Below are 13,067 nucleotides of genomic sequence, written 5' to 3' on the forward strand. Positions count from 1 at the left end.
AGTTAGCCTTAAAAAAAAAAAAAAAAAAATTAAAAAAGGAGTGGGAGAAAGGGAGCAGAGGGTGACAGAAACTGTGGAAAAAGAAAGGATATAAATTAAATATATCTGTCTATGACTCGGGTCAAAGCCAGAAAGAAGCATATGATAAAGTCTTGGATCAGGTGGCTGAATTCAGCACAATATAATGGTGATACAGAGATCTGGACATTTCCTTAAATTTTGATGTCTGGATTTTCATGTTATGTCTTTTTCCTCTCCATTTCAATCTTTTCTTTTTCATCTCCCCTGATCTCCCAGCGTGCTAGATGGCGCTGAGATCTCTGGGGCACAGTCTATGACATCAGACTTTGCATTTCGGATTCGATGATGTTAATCATCTGCCTTCGGGCAACTATGAGGAGAAGAGAGAGAGAGAAAAAAAAAAGACACAAGGAGCAGGACGGAAAGAAGATGGTCAGGGAAATAACAAGACGGAAACAAGAGACCGATGAGAAAGAGAGTGAGAAGGGATGGAGGGGGGAGGGAGGCTGAGAAGAGGAGAGGGGACACAGAGATCTGAAACAGACAGATGCTGGCATGTGAGGTTAGAGATGGAGCCAAGAGATAGTCACACTTTAAGCCATGAGACAGGGAGGAAGGAAGGAAGGAAGCAAGAAAGAAAGAAAGAAAATAGCAAAGCCAGCATTCACATAGTGTGTAATTGTCTTTTTTGTTTATCACAAAACACAGAGCTACTGAAGTTCTCATCCACATGTCTGAATTTCCTGGAGACAAACACGCTGGGTCAGTCTCTCCATCCTTGCCCCTCTCGTCTTCTCTCTGTAACTTTCACCTTGAGGAGTCAACGTGAAGCTTGTCACTCAAAATCACCATCACTACATCAGTACACCATGCCTGGCTGCAGTTGCTCACAATGAAACAGTGAGAATGAAAGGAAAATGAATCAATTTAAGCTTAAGAAATTGTAACTATTACTGGTGACGAAGAAGCAGATTTCAAAATACAGAGGATGATAACCAAATGTTTTCAGTTTGGTTCTGGCTTCCAATTCCCTAATTCGAACGATGAGAGTCAAACACATCAGTGAACGTGGGTCTGCAGTTGGCCAAGCCTGTGTGAAAATCATGTATACAACCCACAGATCAATTCACTTAGTGCCCATGGAATACAGGGAGTGGGCAGGCCACTCTGCTTGTCTGACATCATTGTACTCGGCCATTAGGCTAAGTGCCATCATGGCTCACCACGTCTCTGGGACCGTTACTTGGGCTGTATGCAAAACCGAACCCGGTCATCTTGGCTGCCTCAGAACCATCTGGGAATATCTTGAACCTGTTGATTAAGTGCGAGCTGCAGCACAAACACGTTTGTTTTAATTTCGGAACTCTATTCCTGTTTCCGCTGATGCATCATTATATCTATAAATGTAGCACTGCAAATATAGAGGTTGGGTCAGATTTAGACGGAGGTAGTGATACCTCGACTGTGCCAGCGATAGCTCTACTTAATCACATACAGTAAATTCATATTTCAAGTTTAACATCCCGCAGGGCAAGCAGAGAGTTTTTACTTCATAGATGGAGGCCAAACTACTGAGACAATTAGTAACAGAGCAAAGCTGAACTACTGAACTGCATATTGGAAATGAAAAGTACTTATAAATCCATATGGAGATATGGTTATCTTACACAATTTCTACTGAGCATGTGTTTAAGTCACTGGTGCCTGGAAATCATCTTTTGAGTCTTTTAGAACATTTGGAGGAATCTGGCAGGTCTTCAAAAGGTTTTCACATGCAGCAAAATGAAAAACAGTTTAAGGCCACCCTTATTTTAATTTTTTTTAAACCTAATTACAATCGTTTAATTATTGATTATTCAATTAATAATTGTCTCAATGAATCAATTAAATATGATGTCTAAAAATAGTCCAATACATGTCACAAGTTCACAGAACCCAAGGCAGCCTCCAAATATAACACATGACAGCAGTTAAAACTTCAAAAGATATGAAATTTACCATCATAGAAAACAAAAAAAAACATCAATATTCATGAACACAATTTATTAATTAATTGTTGCCATTATTATTATTTTTTTTTTAATTTGAAGGATCAGTTCATAATTTCTACTCTTTCATTCTGGCAAAACTGAGTGTGCTTTCTATTGGTCTTCCAGTTTCAACTTTCATGTGCCTCACAATTAATCTGATTCATTACAACAACTCTAAGCAAGTGTGCATCCCCTCTAAACTGTGGTTAAGGAAAAGTTCCGACATTCAGACCTCAGTCTGCCTCCCTGGGATGATTCATATGACAGCCAGCCACATGTCACACTGCTGCAGGCTGGCAATAAATGGACAAGTAGCTGTAAATATCACGTTTCACAGAGTAAAGTTGTATCCCGAGTAATGAGCAATCATCATCAGCTGGAAAGAAGACCACAAGGCTTTCTGCTGCTGCGCTTTACAGAACATTTTCCACCAACTTAAAACTGAATTTAAGGACGAAATGTTCTTCGACAATCACAAAATAAAGCTTGATTCTATAGAATACAACTCTATGAAACGCCAGGCTGTCATTTCTATTACCCAAGACTTTCAAAAGCCAACAGGCTGTTTTGAAGCTTTACTCACATCTGTGCTGTTGGGAATTGTCCAGTCGACGCGGACGAGATGGTCGTCAGCAATAAGAATACACAGAATGAGTAATCCATCGCTTTGTTTATTTCCCCCAAAGCAGGATCCAGACTGGGAGAAGATTCACCTAAAAAAAAAAATGTCCACAAATCCACAGCGCCGTGCGTACTTCTTAGCCAAACGCCTCACACCGCCATCGGTGCGCGTTTGGAAACAAATCTCATCTGGTATCTATGTTCCCCCCACCGGTGGAGTTGAAGAGTGGGCTTTTTTAGGTTCAGCGAGAGTGTGTGTGTGTGTGTGTGTGTGTGTGTATTTGTGTGTGTGTGTGACTGACTGTTAAGTGAGTGCCTTAAACTGCGATAGGCTATTAGAGCAGGATCTACGGCGTGTGTCAAAAAAGAAAAGGAGAAAAGGGGAGGGCGCATTCAAGATCTTCATCTTGGCCGGCAGAGCGGTGCCACTCCGCACACTGCAAAAAACATATGACCCTGCAGTTTGCAGTGTTAAGCATGTGGGAAAGTTGTTAAATTGAGTGACATCTTTCCATATTTTATACATTTTTAATTTTTTTTTTTTTTTTTTTTTTTTAGTTAAGAGTTCTCAATGGTTTAGCAAAAATATGTTACTGCGATCTAGTTTAGAGATTTGGAGAAATATTTCTGTGAAATTCCAGACAAAAGTGGAAAAAGTCGATCTAATTATATCAATGAGACTAATCTCACTTTTTATGAAACCTAAAAATTATAATATAAGACACTGTATGGACACTTTTGAAGTGTGGACTGTTGTTAATGAAATTTTTTACAGTGTGTATTCGTGTTCCTAACGCACGAACGGGTTTCCGGGCGCCCGCTCCACCACACGTAGAAACTATTACGCATGGCTCTGTCGCCGTTGGGGTCCTGTCAAGCATGGGACAAACACTGCCTCTTAACAGCATGCAGACACCTTCCTGTCAGTGTAAAGTTTGCCTTCAGATTAATGTGCCCGTCTCCCTTTAGCCTACCAACCTCATTAACCTTATGTGACCTCCAGTGCATCAAAGGTCAGAGATCAGTCTATATAAAGAAGAGGAATATCCTGTTTTTGTTATGATACCCTCAAAATAATTGTTCTTCTTCTCTATAGCCTTTAGTCTCCACAGACTGATATTTCTTATGATGAAGCATATGAATTAAACTCCTCCAATGAGCTGCATTCTCCAAATTAAACCCTCCAGAGCTGACTTCAGATGAGTTTTGTTCTCCTTCTTCTGCATGCTTGACAACAATATTCCACCACAAGCCAGGTGATATTACGGCGTACACTTGAGGACAGCTTCGCTTGTGTCTGTTCACGTGTGCAGCTCAAAGCATTTCAGGCCCTCAACCTGATTGCAGTCCATGTCAGATTCAGCCAAGAATCTCAAGAAAAACTCACAATTATCCTCTAATAATGTACATCATTATAAACATTCATTTCATTTCAAGCAGTGCAGGGCTTCTGCTTATGCAGAAATGTGATAATAAATTCCAATTGCTCCTCCACTTGCTCCAAGGGCTGTGGCAAACTTAATAGGAAGTGACAATTCCCTTTGCTGGGACAATCAACAAGGTAAATACTAGAATAATATACTGTACTTTCTGATGGGGTTTTCTCCACAGCCCTTTGTCAAATACAAAACTAATCTTTGACTAATTTCCTCAGAGCTCCGTGGTTATTTTGGAACCCCAAAGTTATCATCTCCGAGTTTAATTTCTGTCTGCCAAGTGGTCATGAGTTCGATGTGTCTGCCATTGAGGGGCAGAGCAGACAAACAAGGCAAAGTGTTGCTCACCTGCTATTATGTGAATCACACAAATAGATTTACTGAGCAAATAGCTGCCCATGTTCCCCCTCTCAGGTTTCAATAACTCATATAAAAGCTGCTCCTCTGGGACCTCTTGCCGGGCAGGGCTGCGAGATGGGGGAAGAGGGGTGTATTTACAGAGCAACAGTGAAGAGGAGGGGCCGGTTAGGAGAGAGTGTCATCCATGCAGAGAGATGAGCGATGGCTTGGAAGTTTACATGGAGATGAACATACTTCAGTCAGGAAATTATCTGTTCATAAATAACAAAATGACACCAGTCCATTATAAAATTATTCAGAGTTCTAAAGACAAAAAAAGGCACCATATGTTCCCTCAAACAAATAAATCCAGCATCAATCCCTCATGCTGCCCCTGTTTTTGAAACAGGCAAGCAAATGCAACACTCTCTTAAACAGGATTATATGGGATTTTCACAGGGATTAGTTTTGTCTCACAAAAGCCTCTCAAAAACAGCCAATTCAGTATGACTAAATACATCCCATTTCCATAAATAATCAGATTACTAGGGCTTTAAAAGGTTCGTCCTTAAAGCTGCATTAATCAATAGTTTTATGTAAACAATAGATCAAATGACGAACGTGAAACAGTTTAGTGACAAACCCACATGATCAAACACAGCAACGCTTTTACATCTTTTAGCTCACTGTTCTGGTTTGAGTGCACACACCCGTACTATTTTAGTTTTTTCTCACTGCTCTAATCAGAACAGCTATTTTCACAGAAAAAGTTCTGATACATCCATGTACACCACCTGCCCTGCACCAAACAGCCAATTTAGTGCCTAAACACAGACAAGACAGGTGTGTTGTTAAGGAGTTTGTAGGGAGCATAACAAAGCTAAAAAAAAAAGCAAGCGAAACACAGAAACATGACCTGCAGTGAATGCTTGTCTCTTTCTGTATCTGCTAAATGTGTAAATAGGTATCTGTTTTCTAAGACATTTGCAGATCAGTTAAATTAATACAGGTTTAAGTGTGGGGAAGGCTTTTCTTCTGTTTCTTTTATCGTTTTACACATTCAGCAAATGTGAAAAAGTATAATAAAACTAACTGGGTAAAAACAGGCTACAATGTGTACGAGACCCCAACAATGTTCTTCATTGGGCATTTTAGCTTCTACCTTCTCTAAAGGTTGTGTGGATATCAGTTCTGCAGTTCACCGCACTTTCACTTTAACCTGTTGACCACCAAAGTACAGTTTGCTGCAGGTCATGTTCGCACAAAAGAGCAACAGACGAGGTGAAATCAGTGCAACTGTGTGTGAAACAGGGAGTGACAGGGATATGTGTTTCTGGGTGAATTAGGAATGTGTGTGAGTGTTTGCGCGTGTATGCGTGTGTGTGTGTGTGTGTGTGTGTGTGTGTGTGTGTGTGTGTGTGTGTGTGTGTGTGTGTGTGTGTGTGTGTGTGTGTGTGTGTGTGTGTGTGTGTGTGTGCCTGGCAGGCAGCAGGTGTGGCCTCTGCCATCAGCTCCCGACCCCACCCACCTGTCCAGGGAATTGCCCGGTTGCCGTCGCCTAGCAACTCATTCGTCATCTCCACGATGACTCGTTTACAACTGAGCCACAACGCTGTTGTTTTCCCGATCAGTGAGGGCACATCTTATTGTGTGTGTATGTGTGTGTTTATGCTGGGAGCGGTACAGGAGTTAAGTTGCCAAGAAAATAAAACATACATTAATAAGTGGGCATTTTCCATTTTAAGCAGATCATTTATGATCTTATTCACCCTTCTAACTTGATTGCCTTTAAAAAAAAAGTTATAGCCTAAACCTTTTCAGTGTTAACATCACCCATTATCCATGAATAACCAGCCATCTCTCATGAACTCTCATTTTTAATATGAGAGCAGAGACGAGTAAGCAGTGCTTGATAAAAAGGTTTAATTTCCCCAAAAATTTAAAATCTCATTAAAACACATTTGCAGGGCAAGAGTTTTGGCATGTTATTTAAATAAGATTTGCAGTGCACCTGTGGCCATTTTCTACATTGGATTACACTTTAAAGTCAAGTAAAGAAGACACACCATGTTTTCTTTTTGCTACTTTTTGCATTTCTGATCATCTTTGAGTTGTTTTATGGGTACTTTTTCTAATGCTGACATCACTGGAAAAATGCCAGTTGTAAGCACACGGAGAGCAGTCCAAGCCACATCAAATGATACAATATGATGAAGCATCTGTCAAATCTGCAAAGTTAAAATGTCACTGTCATATCCAGTCACATTTTTCATTGCTCTGCAAGACAAACACATTGATGTATATTCTGCTGAGCCTTCACTAAAGAGCAAAATGTAAAGAAACTGCATTCGTGCAAAAATATTGCATTATACTGTACCCCCACCCCTGTCTCCCGCCCACACCCCTTTTTTCCCCTACTGGCTGCCAAGCGCAATTCATGTATTAATTCTTCAGGGCGAGTGTGTTACCGTGGCAACAAATGATTTCCAAGTTTAAAGTTTAATCACCATCTCCCCCGCACAGTGTCTTCTTGGCAAAGATGATGGGACATGTGTTTTATCTCCACATAAGCTGACAAGAGCTTCATCATCATTCTTCATCATCACTTCCAACTGTTAGGGAGGAAAGATGGAACATGATAGCAGATCGAAAAAGCATCGACTTGGATGCAACTTGAGCAAGAGTTTTTGTGTCTTTTAAGGAATTTGTGTTTACGCTTTGAAAGTACAGTCCGGCATTTAGAAAAAGGTTCATTCCCTTTCTTGAAAGTAGTTGGTCAAATCAGAAGATCAATGACACTTAGTCTTTTGCGAAACAAGGCAAAAAAAGCAGGAGTTTATGGCGCATCAAAGCTTTAAAAAGCTTTTTAAAAAGACATTATTTCCATAACTCATAAAAGAGTGCATGAAATAATTCCTCAATATTTCACACTACTCCTGTAAGAGTAATTTAAACTACATATTTCATCTTTCTTCAAGTCTTTGCAAATCCATCACACATCCTCTTAGTCTTAAACTCATCATCTTTGTAGGTGGCAGTTTTTTTTGCTGGTAATGGTCGATGTGGTTACACCTTGTTGACTCAGGGAAAGAGAAGTGATGGCGAGTGTGAGTGATATGGTGTCTCAGTCGGGACAGGGGGCAGCCTCGGTCCTTTATGTGCACTGACTGATCACATTACTATTAGTGAAAGCTATTCTGTCAGGAGGAGAAGTTGTGGCCCAGCAAAGGAGGGCCTCGGGGTGAAACATGCAGAGACGGGAAGCTGTCTTCAGGGGGAATCCGAGGTGATTGGATATGAAGGGTCCTGTTCTATTTTTTTTTACCACTTACAAAATCCTGATTCCTTCTGACCAAATTCGATTTTGGCTTTTGTGATTTGATAGATAACTCTCAATAGAATTTAGGTTGACAAGACTCATTTAACCACACCCCAATCACAGTTATAAACTGTCACATATGTAACAGGTGGCTCTGACAAATGTCTTGTCCTACTATTTTTTGTTAAATACGTTGTACTTTCTGCCTCAAATGTATCCACTCTCGTATCCTCATGATCTACGGTATCATCTTTCCGCATTTGCCAGTGCTCCCTTTCTTAATTCACATTCATGTTTCCAGACGTTGGCTTCAACTAATATCAAGACACTAACATTAGTCACTGGTTAGTGACAGCGCATCCCTGTCTGTGTTTCATCCAGACTTTTACAGATGTCAATATTGGAGCAAGAGAACAAATGTGGCCTAAGAGCAAAAAGATTCTGGTCATTAAATCAAAATCCAGATGTTTTCCACTGTACTGTTCTGAATCTAACAGGTATCTGTGTTTTTTTTAAAATTTGTGTCAGGATTTCAAATGGTTTGGTACATGTTGTTTATCACCAGGGAAGACAAACAATTTTCAGGATTGAAATGTTTTTTGCTTTAATGTGAACCTTTTACAATCGAAGTTTAAAAGTACCAACTGTAATACAACAAGTCGGAGAGTCGACATGCCAGCTGCTCTGTGAAGATTTAAGCATGCGATGCTTGCACTGATACTGCAATTATGATATTTCAGGTGTAATGTCTGCCGTGTTCATTATTTCAGTTTAGTATGTTTGTTTGTTAACATTCTCAAATTGGCACTAGATAAAGTACAGATGAGACTAATGCGAATGTCTTCTGTTTTAAGAATTCAAATTTAGACCTCAATATCCGAGTGACAGACGGTTTATGTTTATGAAAAATAAGTCTCACTGACATTAATTCTCACCTTATATGTTTGATCACATTTCAAACACATCATCGTCATCATTTCTGTAGCAAAAAAACAAAGCCTTGCAGAGCAAATGTTTTCAACCTCTCTGAATGCTGACAAGTCCTCTTTGGAGATCAAGCTATGTTCGATGGATGTGTAACCTCCGCCTGACCTTGAATAAGCGGATGCATTCGGCGACATCTCCTGACGTGGCCCCGCCAGATATCTGTCATGTTGATCAACCTCACCGCTCTGTGAATTGCAGACGCAGGACGACAGCAACGCATTTTCCGGCCACATCTTTGAAGGCAAAAGAGGGAACAAACACATCTTTAGAAGTGGAAGATCTGAGGGATTCATCAGCAACAGAAAGGGAGAAAGCAGAGGGGGAGATATTGAGAAGAGGGATGGAGAGGATGAATATAAAAGACAACACGGGGAACATGAAACGATAGGGGGAGACAGAAAGGGAATAACGTAGACAACAGAGTGGGATCTGGCGGGGAGAGCCTGCCACATCCTTTGATCAAATTGTAAACATTTTCAGCAAGAAGAACGAGAATTTAACCAAGCCACTTCCTTCAATGCTCCACATCCGTTTCTCATGAAACACCTCTGGAAAGAAATAATGCAGAGAGTTGTAGTAAGTTTGATGTTTCATTAAAAGTAAAACAAAAAATTGGGTGAAATTACAGAAAACTGCTATCCCATTTATCATTTCACAGTAGTTCAGAGACAAAAAAAAACAAAACAACCCGTATGGCTTTTTAACGCTCGTATCTGTTTGCTAAACATTAAGCTACAGCACACTGGTCCGTTTGCTTAATTTAGCATAAAAACAGGAGGGCAGCAGTGAGCTTCAATAGGTGGATTTTTTTTTTTTTTTTTACCCTTTAAACAGAGCCAGGTCTATTTTTTTTATTTCAATATAATCATATACAGTAGAGTTTATGGTTGACCAAGTATGAAGTTATAGCTGGCATTAGCTTAGATTTGCACAGAAACTGAAAAGAAGTGAAAACAGCCAGCCTATCTCTGGCCGAAGACCTAGGCCAGATGTAAATGTATGATTCGTCATTAAAAAAAAAAAAAAAAAAAAAAAACTACTAGTATCAATCTTCATTAAGAAAGCACATTTATAGTTCCAAACATTTTTAAATATGCCCAATTTCAATTGGGAAAACACCTCTTAAACTTTGTGACTCAGTGAACATCAGCCAGCTGTCAGATTTAAATATCCTGTAGCTTCTTGCAAGAGCTTAGCGCTGCTATATTTAAATTTTTTTTTTCTCTATTTAAAAGTCCAGCTGAGACTCCTGCTGCTCACTGAGCCCCAATGCAGCAATCACAGCCATTTATGGTGTCTGCAACAGGTGTCCATACGAAGATTACAATTACACCAGATCATCAGCCGTGCTGAAGAGTCCCTACACAAGTCATCCTTCAGGCTTAATGTAATAGACTGGCATCTGGTCATCACCATTTAAGAGCAGGGAATCACCCGAAGGAACTAAATGACTGCTCTGAAATGGTGACCCTGACGATTTGTAAAAGGCACAAATACACACTGAGGAGCTTCACGGCAGCAGTTTAGGGCATGGTTTCACAAAATTAGCCAAATGTTTAATTAATTCTACACATATTTTACCACCGTGACTCTTAGCATACTTTTGCTCCATAAACAATCACATAAATCCATTACAATAGTAAAAACAGGAATAGTTAGGTAAAATGGTCAAATTGAAAACAGTGCAATTAAAGTTGCAGAGACTCTACCGTAGTGCACTAAGATCAATATCATGACTTAAACATCTATGACTCCAGGCTGTCATTTGTCAAATGCAATCTCCTTTTTCTTTGTTGCAATTTACTGTTATCCCTTAGGACCACAAAATGTTCAAGTAAGACCGTATACTGAACAGCACAGATTTGAATATTTAAAGAGTTTTCTTTTATAACTGTGTAAATATAGAAAATCTATCATTTTAATTGTAGAATTTGCAAGTAGGTTAAAGTTAGGTAACAAGATTAAAAGTTTGTGATTGGTGAAGTATAGACTGAATTTTCTGGTGATTGAGGTGCCAAGGTGGTCACAAAATAAAAATCCTCGCTTCCAAGCACATTTTTATTTTGTGACTTAGCAGGCCAAAGCAGGTGTTTTTGAAGCTGCAGAGTCAACATTGAGCAGGTGCTGACATGCGTATGGATCCACACGGTCTGTAAACACACACTCACACACAGTTCCACACTGTTCCCCCGTCTCTGAAATAAATGCACCTGTAAATTAAGACACATTTAATTAATTTGGATTATTCTGGATCGCTTTCTTGAACTTGGAATACTTATTGTGAAAGGGCCAAAAGAAACTACAAACAGACGCCACTGGATGAAACTGCACAATGAGCTTCTCACTCCCTCTGCAGGCAGAAATATATAAATGTCAGCATTCAAATTAAGATCCCCACCAGCTACGACATGTCAGGAGTATGAAATGAGCATCAAACTTTCAAAAGGATCTGTGCAAAATTTGAATTTTTGATCATCGCATGGAGTTTACGGTAATTTTCAAACTTGCATAAGATTATGATATATGATGACGAGAGAAGCACAGACTATTATCTTCGATCAAATTGTTATTTAGTTACTTATTTTATTGTTATGTTGCAGGCCCCAAATGAAAAATAGAAAGCGTTGTAGCTCAGAGAAACTGATGTTCTCTCTCCATCAGAATGTTTTAAAGTGCATGTTATTGTTGCTGATTACATTTGCACCAATCATGGAAGTATCAATATTTGTAAGTCTGCGAAGCATCATCCGGGGCAAACAAATATTTAAATATACTTAATTGAAATGCTTGACAATGTCACTCATACAAATAAACAAGACATGGCCATTGGCTGCAAGTCAAAGCTGACATGCGATTCCTTTTCATCAGTGTCACAGAATTTCATCAAGTAATTTATCAAATGCCTTTGCTTCTCTCTCAAAACTTTCTTTAACCTGAGGAAGCTGGTAACAAAACAAAGGTGCACTTTTAAAATGCGAACGGAGGACAGAACAGTACACAGCTGCTCTTTTCACTCTTCTGTGATCTTTCTTTGTCTCAGATTGATTCACTTCTATCCAGGCTGCTGTCAAACGCATCACTGCTGATCAGAATATGAAGAAATCCTAAACCCACGGAAATATTTTAATAACAGAAAAATTACGCTTCACACAAAAATAGAACTTTTCCAAATAATTTATGCCAACTGTCTGAAGTATGTCAAACACAATGATCATCATTTACTTCTGACTGAATACTGTAAAGAGCCCAGCTGGCAATCAAAGAGCTAGTAAATTTATCTGTGGTGGGTCTAACTGTCAGGAAATGTACTGTATTTAAAGAAGCCAAAGAAGAGGGGAGACCACCCGCAAGTTGTAACTCACAAAATAAATAAAAGAAGTACTTTGACTAAAACAGGAAATTAAATAAATATCAAAGTAGAAACATATAGTGGTGGATTTACGAAACATCAGTGGGGTTTGTGATGAATGGATGAGAAGAGGATGTGCTGTGTGGTTGTTGGTGCACCAAATGAGTGATTCCAGCATTTTATTAACCATTAGGAAATTCAGATAAACTCCATGAGTAGACTCTGAATACAAATGTAATATTGTTCATTTTCTGCTTCATTTATATACTCCAATTCAGTATTTTCACTGCTGAAGTGAGGCTCTGTTTATTTACCTGTTCATAAGAGCACCATTGATGATTTTTCATGCACGCGATAAACTCAGGGAGAACATACTCAGAGTTGATTGAAGTAACTCTGATTTTAGGATCACCTGGACTTTCCAAACGACTATTGTGAACAAGCCATTCCCATAACAAGCTGAGGCCTGAGACCTTGGTGAGAATTATTATAACTAAAATTTCTTGGGGTGCCAAAACCTTTGCCCCTTACTTTTTGTTCACAACCAATAACATTAATATCACTCTGATCTTGCTTAAGATTTTGAAAAGAACGTTTCATATTTACCTTGATGCCTTTTGTTGATCCGTTCATCTTCTACTCATTTAACTATTGACAGTATGGTCAAAATTTTAAGATGCCACTGCACCATGCCAATGTGTCGTATACATTTTTTTTTTTTTTTTTTTTTTTTTTTTTTTACAAATAAACCAACAAATGTTTCCATAAAAAGCCTGCACAATCACCTATTGCAGATTAGTTTCACTAAGAAGCTAAACTGAGAGATCCAACTGTACACAGCTACACAGTGTTGAGGGCTAATCAGGCCAAAATCAATGAAGACACCTACATGGGTGTCACATGGTTGTGTAGGTCATATTAGGATGTTGCTATGGCCTTACAAGTACTTGAACACTACCTAAATT

The 13,067-nt window shown here is 39.2% G+C and overlaps 1 protein-coding gene across 1 annotated transcript in view; it reads right to left on the reverse strand.

Moving 5' to 3' along the window:
- The window catches only part of cacna2d1a (calcium channel, voltage-dependent, alpha 2/delta subunit 1a), a 90,495-nt gene extending 87,490 nt beyond the window's left edge, over positions 1-3,005 (reverse strand). Inside the window, exon 1 of the mRNA XM_069164755.1 lies at positions 2,635-3,005. Coding sequence (XP_069020856.1) covers positions 2,635-2,714 — 80 coding nt within the window. The 5' untranslated portion in view covers positions 2,715-3,005. The remainder of the gene's footprint in view (positions 1-2,634) is intronic.
- Between the last annotated feature and the right edge of the window lie 10,062 nt (positions 3,006-13,067).

This window comes from Embiotoca jacksoni, unplaced genomic scaffold, assembly GCF_022577435.1.
Source record: "Embiotoca jacksoni isolate LCO1_2020_lvr unplaced genomic scaffold, fEmbJac1.0.p SCAF_32, whole genome shotgun sequence".
Classification (NCBI taxonomy): Eukaryota; Metazoa; Chordata; class Actinopteri; family Embiotocidae; genus Embiotoca; species Embiotoca jacksoni.